General features: G+C 36.8%; 1 protein-coding gene across 1 annotated transcript in view; it reads right to left on the reverse strand.

The window, feature by feature from the left end:
• The window catches only part of HMCN1 (hemicentin 1), a 463,881-nt gene that overhangs the window by 82,044 nt on the left and 355,859 nt on the right, over positions 1-25,978 (reverse strand). The window contains exons 55-68 of the mRNA XM_049634070.1: positions 24,824-24,937; positions 20,018-20,205; positions 18,731-18,827; positions 12,430-12,591; positions 11,174-11,287; positions 10,850-11,052; positions 10,224-10,305; positions 9,983-10,114; positions 9,493-9,642; positions 6,930-7,089; positions 4,523-4,647; positions 4,111-4,294; positions 3,424-3,521; positions 2,246-2,524 (exon numbers count right to left, since the gene is read on the reverse strand). Coding sequence (XP_049490027.1) covers positions 2,246-2,524; positions 3,424-3,521; positions 4,111-4,294; positions 4,523-4,647; positions 6,930-7,089; positions 9,493-9,642; positions 9,983-10,114; positions 10,224-10,305; positions 10,850-11,052; positions 11,174-11,287; positions 12,430-12,591; positions 18,731-18,827; positions 20,018-20,205; positions 24,824-24,937 — 2,088 coding nt within the window. The remainder of the gene's footprint in view (positions 1-2,245; positions 2,525-3,423; positions 3,522-4,110; positions 4,295-4,522; positions 4,648-6,929; positions 7,090-9,492; positions 9,643-9,982; positions 10,115-10,223; positions 10,306-10,849; positions 11,053-11,173; positions 11,288-12,429; positions 12,592-18,730; positions 18,828-20,017; positions 20,206-24,823; positions 24,938-25,978) is intronic.

The following is a 25,978-nucleotide window of genomic DNA, read 5'->3' on the forward strand; positions in this document are numbered from 1 at the left end:
ATCCAAGTAAAGAGTTTTTCAGGTTTTTAATGGAATTAGCTTTCAACAGATGTTGAAATGCTGAAACTTCTCATCTTTCTGCTGAGCCAGTTTTCAAATCTGTTTTAAGAAAATATTATCCTTATAAACCCTGCAGCTAAAAAGGTTATTCTTTGTACACTATGCTAACAGTATCACTGATATTTTCTTCCTTAGTTTTCTACGTCAAGAAATGCTCTGGGTTGTGATTCTGCTGCTGGGTTCTTGAATTCCTAGAGGAGTATGCTTTCTCTCTTACCACACTGCCACGTGTTGGACCGGGCCATATGTTGCATACATGGTAGGTGTTCAGCACTTCTTTGTTGCATGATGACTAGAAACATGCCTGGCACATAATGTATAGTCAATGTACAAGATCACATTTCTGTCATCTCTTGTTATTCCTGATACTCTGTGAATTGGTGTACCGGAATTTGTTACTCCACCCCTCCTTACAGATGCACACTTTCTTGTGTCTTTTGTCTCTAAATACCCTGGAGTAGCACCTCCACTACCACCCTTCATTCTATGGAACACCTGTCTACACCGCAGTCTCCTCTTTGTTTGTTTAGATAGTATTATGCCTCCCTCTACAGTTAAAACCCCTTTTATTTATTTTTTAAATTTTTTTAATGTTTATTTATTTTTGAGACAGAGAGAGACAGCATGAACAGAGGAGGGTCAGAGAAAGAGGGAGACACAGAATCTGAAACAGGCTCCAGGCTCTGAGCTGTCAGCACAGAGCCCGACGTGGGGCTTGAACTCACGGACCGCGAGATCATGACCTGAGCCGAAGTCGGACGCTTAACCGACTGAGCCACCCAGGCTGCCCCAGTTAAAACCCCCTTTAATGAAGCTAGCAAGTATCTAATTCCATTCGATTCAATCCAACGAATAAACCTCACGTGTCAAATGCCAAGCTAAATCTTGGGAATACAGCAATAAGAAAGATGGGTACTGCCCATCACAGAGCTTAACTAAGGATGTAGCAGACTTTTAACGTTATCCAAATGATTAAATTGGTATAGGTACTAAGAGAAAGATTACAGGGCATCCTGAAAACATAGGCTAGCCTCTTGCCAAAATTATTCTTATTGTTCCTTGTGAGGTACATTTTGTTTGCTGAGGAGGCTGATGTTTTACAGACATTGTAGTGAAAAAACAAACTAAACTCCAAAAACAATTAATTATTAAAATAGTTCATCTCATTCATCCTCATTTCTCTTCCAAAGTCAAAATTTTTTATTTCAAGTAAATGGGGTGTTTTCTCTTTATAGTAATTGTTTGTGTGTAGAACATTGTAATACTCATTTCAAATATTCATTTTAATGCACACAAGAGTAAATGGAAGTAGACTCTTTGAAATGACTATGATAACTATCATCTATAATTGGATCACTTGGAAAGATTGTGTGAAAGAACATAAAATAGTATACATACTATGCTTTTCCATCAAACTGCAATTTATCAAGAGCTTTTTGTTCTTGAAAAAACTTAAAAATCTACTTAGTGATTGGCTGTATGACTTTGTTAATGAATAATGTTTTACAAGTAGAAGTTTTCATCTTTTAAACAGAGGGGAAACAAAATAATTTAAATTTAACATGCTTCAGGTAAGAGTAAACCTAGATAGGGGCACCTGGGTGGCTCAGTCGGTTAAGCATCCAACTTCGGGTCAGGGCATGAACTCATGGTTTGTGGGTTCAAGCCCTGTGTCAGGCTCTGTGCTGACAGCTCAGAGCCTGGAGCCTGCTTTGGACTGTATGCCTCTTCCTCTCTCTCTCCCTCCCCTGCTCACACTCTGTTTCTCTCTCTCTTAAAAATAAACATTAAAAATTAAAAAAAAAAAAAGAGTAGGGATGCCTGGGAGGCTCAGTTGGTTAAGCGTCCAACTTTGGCTCAGGTCATGTCTCACAGTTTGTGGGTTTGAGCCCCGTGTCAGGCTCTGAGCTGTCAGCACAGAGCCTGGAGCCTGCTTCGGCTTCTATGTCTCCCTCTCTCTCTGCCCCTCCCTTGCTCATGTTCTGTCTCAAAAATAAAATAAACACACACACACACACACACACACACACACACAAAGAGTAAACCTAGGTAAATTACAAAACAGAAATGTGAAATGCAATGAATATTTATAAATTTTGTCGCTGTAGTAAGTGATTCTAAGAATTACATTTATTTACTAAATCTCTATTGTCACTTGTTTCCCAATTATTGAATGTTTACCTACCCAGGACCTTCAGGTTAAAGTGTTTGCTGACTTCTCCAGCTTCATTTGAGGCAATGCAGATGTACCTTCCTGAATCTTCAGTCTCTGCTTTGATAAGCTGAAGAACCATTCCTTGAGTGCTTACTGTCAGACGGGTATTAAGACCCAGAGGCTGGCCATCTCTAAGCCAAGACATCCTGGGAGTTGGAGTTCCATCTGTAAAGCACGCCATGGAGGCAGAACTACCCTTGACAACTGTGATCTCCTCTGTTCCCATCGCATTGTCCAGATTTGGTGGCACTATATAGAAAACAACAGGTAAAACTTACACATCTCTTATAAATTGAGACCAACTTAGATTAAAAAAATTTTTTATGGTTCAGTTAGTTATATAGTATTTCTGTGATCTACTAAAATATAGAATTTAAAATAGCATATAAATAATTACGGCCTATTATAAAAAAAAGTATTGGATAGGCTAAATAGTCATCTCCCAAAATATTAGCAATGAAACCTCAGGACTGTTTTCTTGCAGAACATACAAAATTAAACTGTTTTAAGTTTTGGCCATTTTTGAACTTTTTAGGTTTGTCTCTTTAATTTGTTATAATGCATATTATAATTACAGAAGTATACTTTCAACTGCTGCATGTGGAATAAATAAAATAATACCAATTTCTAGAGTAAGTTTTATATAACCCATCAATATTCATTTGTAGGCTGTAGTAAATAGTTTCTTAACTGTTCTCAGATGTTCTTTGGGATGTAGAAATTTGGACCAGTAAACCTTAATATTTCAGAAATGGAATGTTTTAGGTTGTCTCTCCATCTACACACATACACACACAAAGACATATATATATATGCATATTCATTTATATTTTAAATACTCTGAATGTACCACTAATATTATTAGAAAACATTCTGAACTTTCTCTTTGTATGAAAAGACTGGTCCTTGTGTTAGGATTGAAATGCAATTTTTAAAAATTTAGATTTGACTTAATGCAAGATTCCAGGTTAGAAGAGTATTTTGACAGATAGTATGTTCCAATATGGACCCTTTGGGAGAAAACACATTCTTTCCTAGTTACTAAAATCGTATTTTACCAGTTCTTCTGATATGTCAATATCTAAATATAAGCCTTTTGCTTAATATTGGACACATAGTAAAATACTAGGGGCATCTTCGTGACATACCAAAAACTTGAAGACTATAATGTTTATTATCCACCCCAGCTCTGTTGGAGGCCACACAAGTGTACTCAGCAACATCAGACACCTGAGCTCTCACAATCCTGAAAAACAATTTGACCCCATATTTCATAATTTAATCCCATTCAACATATACAAAGAAAATATTTCTGATTTATACACAGATTATGAGTTATGCTGGGAAATTTTAGTTATGAGGGTTACAAAATACAGATGCCTCAAATGCAATTTGTTCCACAAAGTTAATCAGGCACTGACAGTATGCTATTAAAAATATAATATAAGAGTGAATATTTTTCAAATATACATTAATAAACAATGATGCTAACGTGAAAATCACATGATTGTGGTAGGCATCTTCGTATTACCTTTCCATAGAAAGTTTTATCTAAAATAGTAGTTCTTGGAAATACATATGCGATACATACATCTGTCTATGCAAGACCTGTTTTATACAAATTTACTAAAATGTGAGCATTTAAATAAGAATAAAAAACCATTTCAATTTTATTGTTGTTATCCTCTCTCTTCTAAAAAGATAGTGAAAGGGAAAAATAAACAACAGCGAAACCTTATGAAAAAAACATTTCTTAAACACCATTTAGATGAGGTTAAAGCCTACAGTCACAGTGACTTTATCTGTCTAGCAAATCACACAAAATCAAAGCTTACCTGATAACCTGCCCTCCTGAGAGCAACCGGATATGGGAGGAGAGAGGCAGAGGAAGTCCATTCTTTAGCCAGTTGATCTGTGGTAGGGGTGTCCCTGTGGCTCTACATTCAATATTTATTGAAGTATCCACCAAAGCCATTAGTTTCTCTGCTTCTTCTTTATTACCCCTAATTGCGGGTGGAACTATGTTCCGCAGAAAATGAGAATGAGAGAGAGAATGGGTGGGGTGTGCATTACTAGTTCAAATCATTTCAACTACAATTGTCCATACTGCTGCTTATCCCAAAAGGAAACAGCAGTGACATCAGATTTTAAAACTAAATGCTCCAGACACCTACTGCTAGAATTTTTATTTCCACTGATAGATTCCTAAGGTGGGATAGTCAAAAGAGAGTGAAATTTCACATTTACCGTAGACATTCAAGTTAAAAATTCGGTCTTCTTCTCCAGCAGGATTAGTAGCGACGCATGTGTATTTCCCCACATTGGATGGGAGAGCTCCGTAAATGTTTAATGTGCTGCCATCTGCAGTCACCCTATAGAAAATGCCACAATAAAGGCACTGAGATGATTCATGTGAAGCTTAGAGCTTGAAAACTCACTCTGGGTTATTGTGTTCTTTAAAGAAATACCACCATAAAATGCACCTTCATCTTACATATATAATGGTTCATATCTTTTTCACTAAGTATACGGAGGTCTGTTAAACTCAGAGCTAGTAAAACTGGAGATTTCAGGCAACCAACTGAAATTCTACAGAACCAACTAAAATTCACGTCCTATATCTGCCACCTCCTTATGAGAAAAACTGGGAACGAGTGAAATCAGATTGGGAATTTCTCTATCCCAATCAAAGACATGTTTTTCTCAAAGTTAATATACTTTTTTCTTACCCATATAAAATTAAACAAAAATTATTAAACAAAATTTATTAAACAAAAAATTTTTAAAAATTCTGGTATGAAATTTGAAGAATGTTACAAGAAACTAAAAAAATATCAAAAAGTAACTATATATGACTTAGTAATATTTTTAATGGGAAGGAGAATAGGATAGCTTATTAAACTGTGACAACTATTTTGTAGAGGTATATTTTGCAAAAATTTTTCTACATATTGCTAGAGCTTTTTCTTTGAATTACATAATAGTAAATAACTATACTGTTAGATTGTCAAAGATATTTAAGTTAAGATTATTGCATTATTTATCCCCTTCACACACCATTAATTATCAAATAAAACTTTGATATAAAACTTCCTGTGTTTTAGAAAGAGATTAATGGCTTTCTAAAGTTATTCCTACAATAGTGATTTTATTAGAATCCTCCAATGTCAAAAGTAAATGCTCCACTTCTACTCTATCATGTTATGTCATATGATTGCCAAAAATTACAATATTATCTGAGTCTAATGTATTTTTCATTTTCAAAATATCAATTTTAAAATTAAATGAGTTTAATCATATGAATAAACAAAAAGCAAGTTGCCATAAGCAAAGGGAAATGGAAGCTGACCTTGAAAAAATTACTTTATTTGATTGGCAAATTGTTCCACTTACAAACCATATATACTTATTTGCAGAGCTGTTAACAAATATTCAGTAAGTTAGATATAAGAACAAGTGCATTTGGGATCTTATTGTAAGAGACGAGTGACTGATCATAAATTCTTAGGTGCAAATATTACATAAGATCTTAGGTCCTACCACCTTTCTGGTGTTTGGCTTGCAATACGGTTGATATCAGTTGATTTAATAAAAATAATTAAATACTTGTTAACTATTGAGATATGTCCACACCAAAGAAATAAAACTTAAAATGTATCTCTAAAATATTATTTGGTAATGTACTCAATCTTCTAAAGGGAACAAATATCTAAATTTTAATATAAAATGACTTCAAAGAAAATAACATTTACTTATCATTATTTTTAAATTTTTTTTTAACGTTTATTTATTTTTGAGACAGAGAGAGACAGAGCATGAATGGGGGAGGGTCAGAGAGAGGGAGACACAGAATCTGAAACAGGCTCCAGGCTCTGAGCTGTCAGCACACAGCCCGACGCGGGGCTCGAACTCACGGACCGTGAGATCATGACCTGAGCTGAAGTTGGCCACCTAACCGACTGAGCCACCGAGGCGCCCCAATATTTACTTATCATTTTTTAAATCATGTATATTCAATTCATTGACTAGAAAACAGTCCAAACCCTAAATCTAAAATATTGATTTAAAATTATAAAGTGTATAATACATTTAATTAATGCTTATTTATGCATCTGATTCTTCAAATATGTGTATACAATGGGGCTTTTGTGATGAAGTAATCTAGTAGAGATTAGAATTCTGGACTGTTCTTCTAAAGGTATTTGTTTTTGAAAGTAACAGGAGCAGGAAGCCCTGGAGAAGGAAGTGGGAGCAGGAAGCCCTTACCATGTAATTATCTCATCTCTGTATAGTTTGTTGCACGGGTAACAAGTACCAGCAGAAAATGGGATTTAGACAAATCACTACAAGGAATGAACTAGGTTATGATGATATTGTCTCTTTTTGCAAAATGAGCCAAGCACTCATTGATGCTGATGGATGAGGGAAATGCGCGCACACACACACACACACACACACACACACACTTTTAAGCAATTCTCTAAGGAGGGTTTCTGTGTCCAATTCTTCAAAATGTTATCTTTTCTCTTTCTAAATACAATGATTGCCAAATTCCCATGGCACTGAATTTGGTATTATTCATGTGAAATTTGAAGAATAAAGGCATTGAAGAATATCTTACAATTAATGATATAAAGATTCTTTTAAAACATACCGGATTCTTTCTGTTTCACTGCTATTTATGGGCTTTCCATCTCTAAGCCATTGAATAAGTGGGGTGGGAATGCCACTTGCCATGCAGGTCAGCTCAACATTTTCCCCTAGAAGAACACTGACTTCACTTGCAATTTCAGCACCAGCAATACTTGGAGGAACTTTGGGAAAATGATTAAGATTCTCATTAACAAAACACAAGATTATAAATTCCAATGAATAATAGAATCATAGAACAAAATGCCATCTTTATTTCATATTTTTCCTAGGTTGTGGTTAAAGATCCAACTATTGTTATCCTCATAAATTATTTGTTTTTACACTTATTTATTTTTAATGTTTAATTTTTTTTATTTTTAAGTAGGCTTCACGTCCAGCGCAGGGCCCAACATGGGGCTTGAATTCACAACCCTGAGATCAAGACCTGAGTTGAGATCAAGAGTTGGATGCTTACCCTGCTGAGCTACCCACGGGCCCCCATAAATTACTTTTAAATGAGGAACGATTAGAGGAAACAGTTCAATAATCCTGTTATATTTGTAAGTTGATACAATTATTTAGTCACACAACCTAGTGACAAATCTACCTCATGGGCACCCTTCCTGGCCAAATGAATCACTTTTAGATTAAATCCTCAATATAGTTCAGAATTAGAACAGCTCAGGAGTGTGTTTTATGAAATCTTGGCATCAATGTCTGAGAAGAGTATCTAGGTTGGTTATTTCTCTCTTCATAATGCAATTTAAATATTATTCATTCTGAACAATGGATAGACTTGTAGGTTTCAAGATCCAATTATTTCTTCTATACTCTTTCTAGCCAGCTTTGCTTTTCACGTTAATGATTTGATTGAGAAATAATGTCTACAAAAATGTTGACAATGGTATCAAGCAGAAACACATCTGAATTCCTCTTCTAAATAATTATGGTGGTATGCTGGAGGTAGTGCACACCAGCTCGCAAGAGCCAATTTTATACATCTTCCCTACTCCATGTTCAGTGACGTCATATTGGGAGCTTGAAATGGGTCACAATGGGAATAATTACACCATAGAAGCTGGCAAATGATTGGCTATAAATCAGGACCTTTTTGTCTGCAGAGTCAGTTGTTAAATATTTAACAGCACATCCCTATGTAAATTTGCGGAATTTACAGTTACTAAATTAGTCAAATCAATAGGAGTTTTAATGAGACTCCTAAAATGAGTAGCTAATATATGACAATCACTGGACTAGGCCCTATACATGTATTTGTAGTCCTGAGATATGATTACATACATAAAGTATCTGATGAAATGTTTGGTCATACCACATTACCCATGATTACCACTTATTATTGTTAATGCATTAAACTAAATTAGACATAATCCCTGACCCTGAATCTCTGAATAGTTATTTTTCTCATCTTGCTTCTGAAATCTCAAAGCATCCCTAATCAGAGAAACCATCGATAGTCATAAATTTATTTCAATTTTTCCTAGTTTTAATTTTTAGTTGATGGTTCTTAATTTTACTTTGCAATATATACATTTATGAAATCATTACACTGTGAAACTTAAACTTACACAATGTCATATGTCAATTATATCTCAATAAAACTAAAATAAATATTTTTGAAGTTAGCTTTAGCAAAGCACAAAATAGGTAGAAAATATTCAATTACTTTTATAATTTATGAGAAATTCTTTTCATAGTAACTGTAATAAAATCAGAAAAAGCCAGCATTCAACTTAGTTTCAAGTTAGACTTCTACTCCAATTTAAACATTAGGCCAAAAGTAATAATCAGAGGTTTACTGAAAATGGAAAGTATGAAAGTTCTCCATCCATCTAGTGGTCAGCATTATGTTGAAACATAGTAGGTGTTAATTAAGTTGATTAAGTGCAGAATGAATTAATGCTCCTATGCTCACCCCAAAATAGTAAAAAATCCATGCTTACTTGAAATTTAACCAATCCCTGACTTGCAGTTAGAACACAGTACAATCTCTTCATAAGTTAATCTTACTTATCTATATAAATAAAAACAGATCTATAGGCTTGGCTCAAAACAAGTTATACCAGATTAAAATAAATAAGTAATTCAATAGAATATATACTATTGGAAAATCATTTCAGTAAAAATGAAAAAATACAGAGATTATGACACATCTTTATTCTTTTTTTCCAGTTATGACCATTTTCATGAAAGTACAACTCTACTGATAAATATAGGATAGAAAATTGACAATGTTTTTTGTATATCTAAAGTTATTTAGATAACTAGTAATTAGTAAGTCACATCATTAGACAGTGCTTATATCTCAACAAAACTGGAAAAAAGAAAATATCCAAAAAATTACAAAGAAAGGTATTTTCAATCAATTATAAATGATCTCTTTAGATGTAGTCTTGTTTGTTTTATAGGTAGAATATAATAAAGAAACTGAAGGTGAATCAGAGTGTACCCCACATACCTTTTTAAAATTTTTTTTAGTAAGCTTTATGCCCAATGTGTGGCTGAACTCACAAGAGTCACATGCTCTACTGACTTAGCCAGACAGGAGCCACCCATACCCCACATACCTTGAATTGAAAGAATGTAATTTTTCTGTGCTTTTCCCTCCATATTTGATGCAATGCATGTATAGTTTCCACTATCTGAATGTTGAGACCGGGCGATTTGGAGTTTGCTACCTCCAGACAAAATATGTACTTCAAGTGAGTCAGAATTTTCTAGAGGTGAAAACAAAGCAAAACAAAACATAAAAAGCTCTGATTTTAACGTCTCTGCAATTCACCATAATATATCTTATTTTATGTGGCAACTATAGTTCTTAAGTGTTCTTCCTTTGTACTTTCATTTTAAATGGGATACCTCTTTGAAAAAACAAGAAAGAAAAATCTCTACGTAATGAATACTATTAGTTATTATTAGTTATCATTATTAGTTACTAGTAATTAGACTTTCTGAAGTAAACACAGCTATAAGCATAGTACTGAAAATGTACTAGTTTCTTCATTAGTAAATTAAGGGCAAAAGAAAACAAAACAAAAAAAAGCACAGCTATATTACCGATGGGCTTGTGGTTCTTCAACCAGGCTATCGTGGGAGGCGGGATTCCAGTGGCATCACATGTTAAGGTCACAGGATTGCTGATCGTCTCAACAACCACTTCATTTTCAGGCCCTTCGATACTGGGTGGCACTGTGAAAAGACAGAAGAAAATGTTGTGTCCTCATTAAGCTAATTCAGGACACTTTTGCATTGGCACATCTGGGGGAAAAAGAGCTGTATATTAGAGGCAGATGCTCACCATATACATTGAGGTGGAAATTTTTATCATCCCGTCCTGCTACATTTATAGCTCTACATACATACTGGCCTGTGTCAGATACCTAAAAGAAAAAGATACTATTGTATGTGCTCCATTAAGTTACAGATGACCAATCACACTGTTCGCGTGTAGATTAAATCATAAGTCATCTTTATGCTCCAATGCCCCAGTTCTTTTTTCTTTTTTTTAGTTTTATTTATTTATTTTGAGAGAGACACCATGAATGGGGGAGGGGGAGAGAGAGAGGGAGAGATAGAGAATCCCAAGGAGGTCCGCACCATCAGCGCAGAGCCTGATGCAAAGCTCCATCCCAGGGACCATGAGATCATGACCTGAACCAAAACCAAGAGTTGGATGCTTAACCGACTGAGCCACCCAGGCACCCCTCCAATGTCCCAATTAATTGCCTTCTACAATCCTGCTTTTAAAAAATAAACAAATAAAATTTAAAAGATAAAGAAAGAAAGAAAAATAAGGTCAATAGCATTGATGATGCTGTTTTGAAATAAGAATTGTCACTGCAGTAAAGGGAATGCAACTGCCAATGCTTTCTTCCACAATCCCACCAAGGAGTCATGACACACGAACAAGAATAAAAGATGCACCTCAGCTTCCTTGATCTGCAGCATTTGTCCATCTGCTAAAATCTCCAAGCGAGTGGATTCTGTTATCATCTGCCCATTCTTATACCAGGTGATGACTGGAGGGGGCACGGCGTTCGACTCACACTCCAGTGACACTGAGGTCCCCTCTCTTACGTTAACTACAGAAAGAGATTCACCGCCATGATCTTTAATGCTTGGGGGCACTGAGGGAGGGAAACAAGAGCAGAAGGATTTTTTTTTGTTGTTTCATTAAGATGCTCAGATAGAAAATCTCTAATACTAGTTTAAAAATGAAAGAATTTTATGAGGAGAATAAAGACAAACCATAGACAGTCAAGGAAACTTTTTTCTTGCTTTCACCAGCTTGGTTGATAGCAATACAAGTGTATTCACCACCATCAGATACCTTGGCCCGAATAATTTGCAGAGTTCGACCACCTGTGGGCAAATACAATGCAAACTGAAGAGCGGCATAGAGGCTGTTTTATTTTATTTTATTTACTTAGTTTTACATGTTTTATTTATTTTTGAGAGAGAGAAAGAGTATGCAGAGGGGCCGAGAGAAATAGAGAATTTTAAGCAGACTCCACACTGTCAGCACAGAGCCTGATGTGGAGATCGAACCCACGAACCATGAGATTATGACCTGAGCAAAAATCAAGAGTTGGACGCATAACCCACTGAGCCACCCAGGTGCCTCTAGCAGTTGTTTTAATAACTATTTCTGTCAGTAAGATAAACAGCAAAATATATCCTTTTTCTAACAGTGAGATTTCCTATTCAAAAGCAAAGAACTAAATTGAATTGTCTTCAATCCTTCTTTTCCCTTTGATTTCAGTATTTATTCTACTTCCTTATAAAGGAAGAAATTCAGAAATTTTTTCTCTCCAGTAACCATAGGGAGTAGAACTGTTTGATACAGGTTCTAGCGAGCACACAGTAATTACACTATAGTCAAGATATGTTAAATCTCCCACAGTGTAGAAGTGATTGTCTGTTGGTCTATTTATCTATCCTCAAGGAGCTTTAGGATTGATTAAAAACAACCACTGATTTTATCCAATGAAATCACCCTTTTACTAGTCTATCACCCACAAGGAGTCTATCACCCACAGGTTGTTCCTAAATGTCACAATTTCTTGAAAGTAGACCTTGTTACTATACATTCTCACTAAAACCATAAATCTGTACAATGTTATCCTAATGGCCCCAAATGGGTAAAGAGAGGCATTTAATGTGAAAAAATAAAAGGAACAAGATAGGGGGGCCTGGGTGGCTCAGTCAGTTAAACATCTGACTTCGGCTTAGGTCATGATCTCACAGTTCATGAATTTAAGCCCCATGTGGGGCTCTCTGCTGTCAGCATGGAGCCTGGAACCTGCTTCGGATTCTCCGTCCCCCTCTCTCTTTGCCCCTGCCCTGCTTGCACACTCTCTCCTCCTCTGTCAAAAATAAATAAACATTAAAAAAAAAAAAAAAAGGAACAAGACAAAAGTTTGGGAAAAGACTAAGTTGATGCCATTTGTATTGAGAAAAGTGAGAAGGTTTTGCCCACCTTTTAAGAGTAATAACTTCCTTACCAGGCACAATGAGAGCATTTGTATTTAGCTTGATAGGCTGTTCATTCTTGAGCCAGCTGAGATCAGGAGGTGGAAAACCAGAGACCTCACAGGTCAAAGAGATGAAATTGTTCACCACAACAGTGAGATTTTCAGGGTTAGGACCGATGACACTTGGAGGAACTATAAAAGTAAACATATTAAAAGTGAAATCTGATATTATCAGCAATACATATTCCAATTTGTTAATATAAGCCTGATCGCCATAGTCTGCTAACACACTGACTTAGTGATACTGTTATTTTGCTCTCTCTTCTAATTCCCTAATGCCCTCATCAAACTAATTTCCATCAGTTTTGTTTTTCCCAATTGAAAGAGGATACTAGAATTTTCAAAGACAGAATTATTGTGCATTTTATGTGTAAAATGTAGCAGGCAATTCCTAATATGGTTTTGTTAATGTACAAAGAAAGACCTAACAGCACTTTTTATTCAGTACATTTGAATATTCTTGTATTTAATATTACATTTTTATTTAAGGTTTTATCTTAGTGCGTATAGCAACAGTAAAGTAGAAATTTAATTTTAGGGTGTCTATCAACAAATCATACAGGTTATTTTGACGATGTAAATAAGTGACTTTCAAGATGAGCAGAAAATTTAAGAAATAAACAATGTTATGGTTTATTGTTCAAAACAAAAAAAGATTTCCAAAAGCAAAAGCAGTGCAAAGAAAAAGTGGAATAAAAAAGAATAGGATTAATAATGCAATGCTATTTATGCATATTAAAACATATGTATATGGAATAGAGTTTTATAAGAATACACAGACATAGATGGTATAACATCTTACACATTCGAATGGTCTTCTATGAAAGGAGAGGGTAAACAGGAGCAAGAAATGGGCATAAAAATGAATGAACTGATTAATAAATAAAAGTAAAAATGGGTCTTGTTCAGGCCAATGGTGAGAGACATGAATGCAATTAACAGAACACTCATTATATTAAGATGAAGGTCTTAAAACAACATCAAAAACAAAAGCAAAACATCAAAAAGGCAAAATTTCTTTTACTATCACATCGTTGTTTATTTTTCACCAATTAATTTTAATATTCATTCATCATTCATTTATTTGACATTTATTAAATATTTACTGTATTGCAGACATTGTGCTAAGTGCTGATGCAGTGTGAAAATGTAATAGATAATGCCCACATAGAGTTAATAGTTTGACATTAAAGACAGACATTGAACTAAAAATAACAGCTAACATTTTTTTGAATGGATATGCTGTGCTCGGCACTGTTCTAAACACTGCACAAATACCATCACACATACATTTCACATATACTATTGACTCCCCACACAACCTTATGTGTTAAATACAGTTCTTATCCTCATATTAGAGATAAGGAAGTGGAGACAGAAAAGTTGGCATCTTGCCTAAGGCTTCACAACTAGTTACTGGAAGAGACCTAAAGACTGTTGTCTGGCTCAAGAGCCCTTATTCTTAGCCACTGTTTTATACTGCCTCGTAATTACAAATGTGATGAGAGTCAATCAGAAGAGTGGGTAACAACAGGGAACTATCCTAATCTGGGGATCAGGAGGAGGAAGTGACATTGAAGAACATACTGAAATACGAACAAGAATAAGTTAAGTGAAAGACAGAAAATGGGTGTACTTCCAGAAAGAAGGCACAGCATATACAAAGGTCCAAGTGGAGAAAAGAACACAGCACCTAGAAGACTAGCGTGACCAGAGTTTGAAGAACAAAGTTAGGGGAGACGCACAGAGAATTAAAGGACTAAGGAAAGGTAAGATCTTTTTTTTTTAATTTTTTTTAAGGTTTATTTATTTTTGAGAGACAGAGATAGAGCATGAGCAGGGGAGGGGCAGAGAGAGAGGGAGACACAGAATCTGAAGCAGGCTCCAGGCTCTGAGCTGTAGCACAGAGCCCGCCGTGGGGCTCGAACTCACGGACTGTGAGATCAAGACCTGAGCCGAAGTCAGACACTTAACTGACTGAGCCACCCAGGCGCTCCCAAAGGTAAGATCTTATAAGGTCTCTAGGACCCATTCATTAAGAATGCTGAAATACAGCCTCAAGAATGGGGAGCTGAAGAGTGTTTTAATCAGAAATTAAGATATCAATCTGGCCACCGTGGAGAGAACTAATTATGAGGCTAGAAGGGATTCAGAAAGGCCAGTGAGGAGACCAGTGCTGTAAAATGTGTGACAGATGTTGGTAGCTATGCCTGGGATGGTGTCAAAAAGGATTAAGAAAAGTGAATGGACTTATGGACATTTCATAGAATTTTTAGGACTTGATGTTTTGAGGATAAAATTTAAGGAAGAGGAGAAGGAGTCAGGGATGACACCCAAAAGGCAGGGTATAAATAAGGGGTATAGGTGTCACAAAAGCCAAAGAGAAGAGTATATTTGAAAATGATAGTGGCAAGAATGTCAAATGCACAGAAATAAAAACGATAAATCCAGGAAGTGCCTCTTGGACATAAGGATGTCATTTGATGAATTCAGTGAGCAGTTTCATTGGTGATGTGAAGGTGAAATTTGGAATACAGTGGTGGAATGAGTGAGTGGGAGGGAGGAAATGGAGACATTAAATATATACAGTTATTAGAAAGGCTTGTTTTGAAATTGGGGAGAAAGCGAGGGAGGCAGCTGAAGGGAAAGTTTAAGTCCAAGGGGAATATTTTGTTGTTGTTTAAAAATGGAAGATAGGGGCGCCTGGGTGGCTTGGTCGGTTAAGCGTCCGACTTTGGCTCAGGTCATGATCTCGCGGTCCGTGAGTTCGAGCCCCGCGTCGGGCTCTGTGCTGACAGCTCAGAGCCTGGAGCCTGTTTCAAATTCTGTGTCTCCCTCTCTCTCTGCTCCTCCCCTGTTCATGCTCTGTCTCCCTCTGTCTCAAAAATAAATAAACATCAAAAAAAAAAAAAAAAAAGGAAGATATAAGTAAATTTAAGTGCTGTTGGGAAGGAGCCAAAAAGAGGGAGAATTTCAATATTCAAGAGAAAGAGAGGAGATTATGAGATTTTGGAGGAGGCAGTGGACAGGGATCTAGAGTCAAGTTAGTCTTTGGCCTTTGGAAGGTAGAGGGATGCTTCGATCTTCTGTGGTAATGGGGAAAGAAGTGGCAATAACAGATGGTGGTAGTATGCTCCATTTGATGGTAGGAATTTGAGGTGGTTTCTGGGCTCTGCCTTCTCTTTTCTCCGTAAAACAGGAGGTGAGGGCATTTACTGACAGAAAGCGAGAGGGGGCTGTTTATGGACTGAATGTTTACATACCCAGCCTTGCCCTTCCACTCCCAATTCGTATACTGAAGCCCTGACCCTCACTGTGGCTGTATTTAGAAATGGTACCCGTAAGGAAATAATTAAGCTTAATGGGGTTGTAAGGGTGAGGCCCTGATATTAAGGATTGTTGTCCCTATAAGAAGTGACATCAGAGAGTTTCCTTGCTTTTCTGGCCATGTGTGCTCAGTGAAAAGGCCTTGTGGGGACAAAGTGGCCAAAGCAAGCCAGCAAGAACCTTTACCAGAAAGCAAACCCTGATGGAACCTTGATTTTGTACTTTCCAGCCTCAAGACAGTGAGAAAATTAATTTCCCTTGTTTAGGTCACACGGTTTCTGGCATTTTGTTATGGCAGCCTGAGCCCGCTAAGCCAGGGGTCATCTGAAGAGAGGGATGAAGGCGAGAGAGAGTCACTAGGGAGCAGACATGAGAGGAGGAGCCCAGGCAGTATGGAGAGCCCAGTTCAAGATGATACCTATCAATTTATAGGCACTGATGTTCCTGACTCCAAGAGTTCCTCCAGTCATGGTTAGCCACCTAGGTGCAAGTATGGTCAGAGGTGTAGGTATGGTCAGCTGTGGAATTTACTGAGAGGTAACACAGCAAAATAGCTAAGTTTAAAACCTCTAGAATGAGACTACCTAAGTTAAAATCCTGGCACTGTATTTGCCAGTTCTGTAACTTTGGGCACATAACTTAATCTCACTAGACCTCAGCCTTTTCATCTGTAAAAGAGGTATAAAGTGGTACCAACCACCCGGGATTATTGAGATAACTAAGTGAAATAGCATACGTAAAAACGTGGCACAGCACCTGGTAGGTATCAAGCGGAAGATATGTTGTGTTGTTAGATGCAGAGCTGAGCTTTTACTGAACAAGAGCAATAAAAAGACCAAGAGAGGTGGCTGAAATGCTCTTCCATTAACAGTTAAGCTGGACATGAAGGAGAGTGAACACAGAGAGCTGAAAACCCAAGGGCCCGCAGACAGAGTCCAAAAGAAGCAAGCATTGCTGTAGTGGGATATAACAAGTGGTATGGTTTTAAGTGAAGATAATTTAAATTATGTCTCTCCAAAATGAATTTTCTAATTGTAAGTATGGGTTCCTGACTGTAATTGGGGTTCAAAGTATCATTAACTGGTGAATGAGGAAACACCCTCCCAAACTCCAGTCCTTAAGGGTAAACTCTAGTGGCTGCCGCCTCTCCAGGTAGCAAGGTTCCCACTTCAGGTGTTTTTGCTATGCATTAGGAAGAAGCAATGGGGGTGTTAACCATCAGACTTTGGCTCAGGTCATGATCTTGCAGTTCCTGAGTTAGAGCTGTGCTGACAGCTCAGAGCCTGGAGCCTGCTTTGGATCCTGTGTCTCCCTCTCTCTCTGCCCCTCTCCTGCCTGCACTCTCTCTCTCTCTCTCAAAAATAAACATTAAAAAAATGACTTAAAAAAAGAAGAGGCAATGGATATGAAAAAACACCAACTATTTATTTAGCAACTACAACAACTATAGATAGGTTCAGGAAGACCAAGATCTGTAAGAAATGACTATTTGCCTATAACATCTATAATAAAGTTGTAGGATTGGGGGTGAAGATACAGACATAAAGATAACTAACACAAGGCAATATATGTAATTGCTATAATGGGGGTTTTGATCACATAGAGGAGGAAAAATTAATTCTGCTTTGGGAATCAAAAAATAATCAACATTTTTATTTTCAACATTTACTCTACTGCCCTTTACAGATTAGAATGTATGCTTTCACAATGATCATATTTATTTAATTACTCCTGAGAATTCACAGCACATTGTTTTGTGTGTTGCTTAGATGTACTAATTAAAAAAAATCGTGAAGATATTTATTAAGCACCTGCTGTGTTTTACCCAATGTGCTAGGTACTGGGAATACAAAGATAAAAATGTTTCAAATATTTGTTACAGAAACACCAAACGAGGCTGGATGCCAATATTCCCTACAAATCACACCAAGGAAGAATATCCATGATGCTAAATAAAAGTATTTTGGAGGGATAAATTTTTCATGAAATGTCAAATTTCAGCTATTTCCAACATGGGCTAGAATTCTGTGTGTGTGCATCCCACATGCAAAGGAAATCTTTTACGATGATTGTTCACCATTTCCAATTTAATATTCCCAAACAGATGTGGGTCATGAAAATAGGATTAATCATTTTCAGTTGACATCCAACTGCTTTCTTTTTTTCCACACTTGCCTAAATAGTATCCCAATAGCTTTTTACCAAAATATTAGTATTTATGCAGTGTCTAGCATATAGGTGTACTGATGGATTTTGAGAATTATTTAACTACCCAAATGACTTTTTCTTTTCCAGGGAGTATACCTAATGGTACTAGAGGATATAACTCAACATGAATTCTACTTTTTTTTTTTTTAATTTTTTTTTAACATTTTAATTTATTTTTGAGACAGAGAGAGACAGAGCATGAACGGGGGAGGGGCAGAGAGAGAAGGAGACACAGAATCGGAAGCAGGCTCCGGGCTCTGAGCCATCAACCCAGAGCCCGATGTGGGGCTCGAACTCACGGACCGCGAGATCATGACCCGAGCTGAAGTCGGCCGCCCAACCGACTGAGCCACCCAGGCGCCCCACTACTTTTGAGGACAGAAACTGGTTCCGATCAGGGTTAGTGGGTAAATTTTTATAAGTAGAAGAGCTATATTTGGGTCTAACTTCATAAAAACATAAAATTTGGGGGAATTTCAAATTTTGATTCTTTTTTCACTTTCAAAGTAACTAGTTTATCCTAAGGGACTGAAAAAATATAATAACAGGCTTCCTAGAAGATTTGTACTTTATATTCCTACTGGTTGTGATGGGAAGAACATAGGAGATTGAATAAATTGCAGACTCCACACATTGTTCAAGTGAAAAATACAAAAGAAGTCCACATAATCCAAAAGACAGTTTTCATGCTTTTTCCAGCATATGCTAAGAAACGTTATTGGAACTGAGCTCTTACCGTGAACATTGAGGTTAAAATATTGTTTGGCACTCCCAGCTCTGTTCTCAGCAATACACACATACCTGCCGATATCTGTTATTTGAGTGTTCAGAATCTAAGGAAAAAGATGAAGACATTTCAACTGAAACTTTTAATAAAGCAACTTTTCATATTCATCATTATGTTTCAGAATAAATATCACATACCTTTTCTGATTAATACCAGATGAGCACAAGAAAAAGAAATTTTTGTGCATAATAGTGCTGATGCCAGCTTTTATTAGGTCAATCAAATATTTATTTCCAAAGATTTCCAATCAGAAAAGGCAAATTAAAAGAATTAATGTTTATTTATTTTTGAGAGGTGGGGGTGTGGAGGGGCAGAGAGAGAAGAAGACACAGAATCTGAAACAGGCTCCAGGTTCCAAGCTGTCAGCATAGAGCCGGACGCAGGGCTTGAGCCCATGAACCGCGAGATCATGACCTGAGCCTAAGTTGGATGCTTAACCAACTGAGCCACCAAGGCACCCAAGAAAAATATACACATGGCCATTAGTGGACAGCAATTTGGGATATTTATGTGGTTTTCATTATTTATTACCAATTCTTTACTAATACAGGGGAAGTGTTGATCTACAGGGAACCTTACACCACCTGGGATTTTATCATCAGAAATAGACTACAGAAAGGATTATAATAATTTACTTATAATGTGGTTTTTATCACAAGGTCCATGTTGTAGTAAATTTAGGGGTGTGCGTGTGTCAAAAGTACAGACAATTTTTGTAAGAATTCACACAAAAGTGTAATAGTGGCCACCTCTGAAAGACAAATACCATATGATTTCACTCGTGTGGAACTGAAGAAACAAAACAAATGATCATAGGGAAAACAGAAAGAGGCAAACCAAGAAACAGACTCAACTCTAGAGAACAAACTGATAGTTACCAGAGGGGAGAGGGGTAGGGGGATGGGTTAAACAGAGGATGCAAATTAAGGAGGGAACTTGTTGTGAAGAGCACTGGGTGTTGTACACAAGTGTTGAATCACTAAATCATATATCTGAAACTAATATCACCCTGTATGTTAACTAACTGGAATTTAAATAAAAACTTAAAGAAAATAGAGGTCCCTTCTGGTAGGGAGTATAGAATAAAGAATTTTATTTTACATTCTTCTTATGGTTAGTTATTTTTATAAACATAATATTTACAAACCAACAAAAGTATCTTTTAAAAGTGAAAAAGACTTCTGATAAAATACAAAGTGAAACAGCTTTTTAAAAATAAGATTTTTTTACTTTTACCTGAAGAATTCTTCCATTAGATAGAAATTTATGATGCCCATTTTCTAGCAAGGGCTGTCCATCTTTTTGCCAGGAATTCTTTGGTGTGGGGCTGCCACTGGATAAACACTCCATCAATGTCTTCTTATTCACCAGCACGGTGACCTCTTCCGGAAGGTCACTACTTGCTCCCTTAATAATCGGTGGCACTAATAAATGATTGCAACAAAAAGATAATGACAGGAGATAAAGTCTTTCTCAGTTATTCTAATCTTGTGGCAGTTTTCAAAAGTATGGCATGATAACAGAAGAGCAAAGTTGAAGAAGAAACATTTTACACCAATAACTTAGGGTGATGATAAAAATGGTGTGAATTTGGGTTTACCTATCTTGGACTAACCTCTTCCACGATTTTCATTCCCATTTAGCTCAATCCCAATCCTTCTCCAAATTATCTGACCTTGTTTCTCTCTCAGCCCCTTCCACTATGCCTTCTGGGTTTTCAAGCATACATATAAGTAGAATCTGCATGAATGAATATTTAAGTCTGGTCACCTAGACAAGCCAGATCAATTACATCTTTAAAGTGTATTTGGAATGTACAGATTTGGTTTCATTTTGCAAGGGAATTATCTGGGCTTCTTAAAGTGTGTTTCTGCAGCCTCAGTGTCCATGGTATCAGCATCATCTGGGAGCGTGGTTAGAGACAAATTTGGGGGGCCCACTCAGACCTCTTCAATGGGCATCTTTAGAGAGGCCAAGAAATTTGTTCAGGTGATCTTGATGTACACTAAAGTTTGAGGAGTCACATTCTAGATTTTCCTACATATATTCATTTGCATTTAAAATAATACCACAGAATCCAGGTGCATACCTATCTTATGTTAGACTAATCCATTATGAAAAATCACATTACCCATAAAATTTTAAAAAATGGAAATGTTTCATAAACTAGAAACACATGTATTGGCTTGCTGTTGTAAATGTAGAAAATTTATCTTCAAAGTGAATAATCATTTTATTTTATTTGGAAAGCTTAGCTATTTTGTTTCATTCTCTTACAATGTACCATAACTTTAGCAATCAGTAAAGACTATATATTTAATGTAGATACATAATGTAGTCCTGTGGTATTTGGGTCTTTCAAAAACTACACTGAAAGTCTGTAAAGAAAATAACCAAGGCTACAAGGTACATATTCGAATTTCAATGTTACTTTAAATGCAAATTTTCACATTCAAAGTTATATGATTTTTACTATACTCTAGATAACATAAAATATAACTTGAACTGCAGATTAGTAAAAACTGAACTTGAACTTCAGATTAAATGCGCCTGTCACTAACCCCAATACCAGGAAAACTAAACAAATGGGATGTTGGGACATAAAGATTCTATGTTTTCCTCAACTTCTGCCTGGGGCTGAACGATCAGGAGGTCCCGGAGGTCCCGGAGGTCCAGAGCTCTTTCTTTGACCTGCTCCTCCAGCTGTGTTGACCCATCAGCTGGCTTACACCATTCAGAATCATTCTCAGTAGAGAACCTTAGAGTAGCACATAGAAGGTGAGCCTCAAACACTGTGAAACATCCCTAGTTTAGACAGAATTTTGGGTACAGTTTCTATTTTTCGTTTTGTTCCAGCTCTCTAAACTTATCTCCATCATGCTGTGCAACTTCCTCTTAATTAAAATAGCCTGAAGGGATGAACATCTACCTTTGAGTACTCACCCCCCAGGTTCCATTTCAATTTAACTGACTCCCAGTCCTTCCCAATACCACATTATCTTGCTTCTTTATCAGATTCTTCCACTGTGCCCTAAACTCTTTCCAAACTTAGGTCAAATTAAGTCATGTGGTCTAGGATACTCCTTCACTCTTCTTGGTGATGTTAGTACTGATTTTCTTTTTTTTCTTACCACTATCTCATAGACTTTAAGACCTATCTTGATGACCCATCCAACCCTAATTAGTTCATCTCTACTCCACGTCAGCCAGTCCTAGACAGCCATACCTTGGACCACTCAATATTAACACCTCTTCCCTTTGCAAGTTATAAGCTCCCTGAAGAAGGACCAATGTCTAGGATATTCACTACTATGTCCTTAGTGCCTGGCACATAATTGAGCAATCAACAGATACTTGTCAAATATATGAATTTGGAACTCTAGTGTTCTTTCTTCCACCTCTTTTCAGGCTTCCTTCCTAAGCTGCTCTTTGTTTGCACTGAAAACTCTAGCCTTTCTAATCTTTCCTCACTTATAATCAACCCATCAGCTAAATTCCATCATTTTCCCTCTTGCCCTGCCCAGACCTCATAGGGGTCATTTTGGTCATGCTCTGTCTCGCTAGTTTCCGCCCTCCAGTGCTTCCACAATATATACCTGTTTACCTTGTGGCACAACCCCGCCCCACCCAGATAGAGCACACTAATTATTATTATTATTATTATTATTATTATTATTATTACTTTACCTCTACCTCCAGGTTACTGGGGATGCTGTGGAAGGAAGGGTGGCTGCAGAAAGGAATAACTGAGCCACATGGCTCTAATTTCAACAGTTGATGTCCATCACATCCTCTATGGTGGTAATCACTAAACTTCTCTGTTTTCTGCAGACCCAAACACCCCTTCCCCTGTTTTTCTTGCTCTCATAGTTAATGAAGAGGACTAAAGACATTTGATATGCATTTCCCCATTTCTCTCCTAACCATTCCAATGAATGGCAATTCATTACCACGAAAGGCTTGGTTCCTAGATTGAATTTTTCACCTGTTTTAGGGTCTTGGTCCATCAATTCCTGCACACCACCCTCCCCCATCCACACACACACTTGAAATTTTAATTTGTCCCGTTCTGTTGCATCACCTTCTGTGGTCTATAAGCAAGCTCAAATCTTTCTTAAATATGTTTTCTCAAACAAGCTGTTTGTCCTAAAATTCTACTCCATTTCTTCCATCCTCTGCAAAATGTCTTAACAGTACTCTATATTTGTTTTCTTTCTGATTAGTTGCTCAAGATTAATCCTTTTGTCCTGTGGCTTTCTTTGTACCATACCACAGTATCTAAATCAATCTTTTGAATCATATCAATGCTTTCTTAGTTTTAAAGCCAAATGGACTTTTTCAGTTTTACTTTTCTTAAATTTGCTTTAGCGGTCAATACTAGATCCATTTCTTGATAACCGTTTCCATGCCTTGGATTCTGTGATAGAATAGTATGTAGTTTACTGCTTTTCATGAACTTCTCAGATTGTTTCTTCTCTAACTCTGTTTTCCTTTTCCCTACTTGTTAACAATCCCACCACAAACTTCTTTTCATCTTCTCCTACTCTATCTCTAAGCCTTGCTGTTGGAAATCTCATGCCCTTGAATGTCACCTGTTTGTGGATAACTATCAAATCTACATTCTTAGTTCAGTCTCTCTCTGTGCTGAAGTTTCTTATTTCCAACGACCCTTTCAATATTGTACCTAGGTATTTTTATCTTGTAACATGCCAAATTCAACATGTCCAAAACAAAATTGACTTCCTTCTTCCCAAATAATGTTGTTTTCCTACATCTTTTATTTTTATTATTCTTGCCACCATTTTCTTAATCACTCAGAATAAAATCTAAACTCTTTCATGCTGATGGCATCCTGTACATTCCCACTGCCACCTCTCTAGATCAGTCTCTTCTTTTTTTTTTTTTTCAACGTTTTTTATTTATTTTTGAGACAGAGAGAGACAGAGCATGAACGGGGGAGGGGCAGAGAGAGAGGGAGACACAGAATCGGAAACAGGCTCCAGGCTCCGAGCCATCAGCCCAGAGCCTGACGCGGGGCTCAAACTCACGGACCGCGAGATCGTGACCTGGCTGAAGTCGGACGCTTAACCGACTGCGCCACCCAGGCGCCCCTAGATCAGTCTCTTCTAATGGAAGCAACTACTTGTTTCTGCTTCTAGTGACATCACCTCTCTTTTCTCTTCAAGGTACATTCCATTCTCAGTTCATGCATTCAGATGGAGATCACTGCAGTCTAAGGATAGGCACATAAACTAGGCCTTAGACAGCCCGCTTAGCTGCTATGATTGGTTCACAGGTAGAAATGTGATTCATGATTGGCCAATTAAAGCCATGAAAATCCAATTCTAGGACTTCAGTTGTAAATACTACAAAAGGCTTTCATTTGGATGTGAAATTAGAAAGTTGTAAGAGTAGAGCTCCTGGGGGCCAACTTGTCAATCTGGGGGATCCCCTCCCCCCTGGAGAGTGATGCTAGTAGAAAAAAACAAAAGCAAGAGAAAGAGGAAGGTTAAATCTGCTTGACCTCTTTTGAGCCACAGAAATCAGTTATGATGTAAGTCAGATCTACCCTGGGACTCTTTTGCCTTCTGAGTCAATGAATTCTCTTTTTTTTAGTTGAAGCTAATTTGTTACCTGACACTTCAGGAGTCCTAACTAATGTGTTCTCAATTTGTATAAGATAATTAATTCCTCAGTAGCACTATCACTTTCTGATTATCTTTACAGTCTTTAAAGTGCTCAGTGCAACATAGTGCAAACATTAGTTCCTCCAAAAATTTTTTTTTTTTTAAACGTTTTTTATTTATTTTTGGGACAGAGAGAGACAGAGCATGAACGGGGGAGGGGCAGAGAGAGAGGGAGACACAGAATCAGAAACAGGCTCCAGGCTCCGAGCCATCAGCCCAGAGCCTGACGCGGGGCTCGAACTCACGGACCGCGAGATCGTGACCTGGCTGAAGTCGGACGCTTAACCGACTGCGCCACCCAGGCGCCCCCCTCCAAAAATTTTTTTGAGTGAAAGAATGCACAACAAAGACTCACAGAGTACACGAACGTCATACTGAAGGGAATCTTCTCCGGCCTCATTCACAGCCACACATGTATATCTCCCTGCATCTTCTACTTTAGCTCGAGGAATCTGCAACACTCGCCCACCTGAAAACAGATCCCAATATATTTACTTCTCTAAATCCTAGAGTGAACGCTGGTCATAAACAGAGATGCGGTTTTTCAGGTCTAATGACTTCCTTACATTTTCTTTCAAGGTTCTTATTTCATGTAATGGTTCAGTTTTAATCTGACATACCATTTTTATAACAAACACTGCATTATTGATAAGTGATCCAATATACGAATCACATCTCCTGAGAGACAAATAGCTTGTGTTATTTCTTCCCAAGAGGGTAATGTTGCTCTCTCTGTCTCATCATATTCCATGTGGAATGTTATTATGTAGTGACTTCTTAATTTTACAGTTTTGAACATACGTAAAAGAAGTTTACAATGTTTGAGGCAGGTACAGGTTTGAGAAAGTAAGAGCCAGAGATGCAAAAGTTATAAAGTATATTATAATACATACAGATTTAAAAGAACAAGTGCGTATTTTTAAAACATTTCACAGATATATTTTCAAACTCAAAGTTTCAATAATTGTGTAACAAATTTTTACCTATGTTTACCATTTATATTTCATTCCACTTATTTTAGTTCTCTCTCTATATACTTTATTTATTTATTTATTTATTTATACAATCTTTTTTCTGAACCATTTGAGACTAAGTTGGAAACATGGTGCCCTTTTCCCCCTAAATATTCATAAATCTGTATTTCATAAGAACAAGGATGATCCCTTATATAATCATAGTACAGTGATCAAAATAAGGAGATTTAAATTCAACACAAAACTACTATTGAACTCACAGTTCGTATTCAAATTTCATTATTGTTACAATCTTTTATAAAAATTTTCCTCCAAGCCTACATCCAATTTCAGATCATGTATCACAACATTTAGCTAACATTTGTATTTAGTCACCTTTTTAAAAATTTTTTCAAGACAGTCTTTTATTTCATTGAAATCAAGTTTACAGGCCATGGACTACACTGACCTTAAGTGTACAATTTGGTAAATTTTGACAAGCTTCTTTGAATGTTTGTTAAAAGAGAAGCCTTGAAAAGGTTATTAATTCCACAACA

This window comes from Panthera uncia, chromosome F1 (assembly GCF_023721935.1).
Source record: "Panthera uncia isolate 11264 chromosome F1, Puncia_PCG_1.0, whole genome shotgun sequence".
NCBI classification, from domain to species: Eukaryota; Metazoa; Chordata; class Mammalia; order Carnivora; family Felidae; genus Panthera; species Panthera uncia.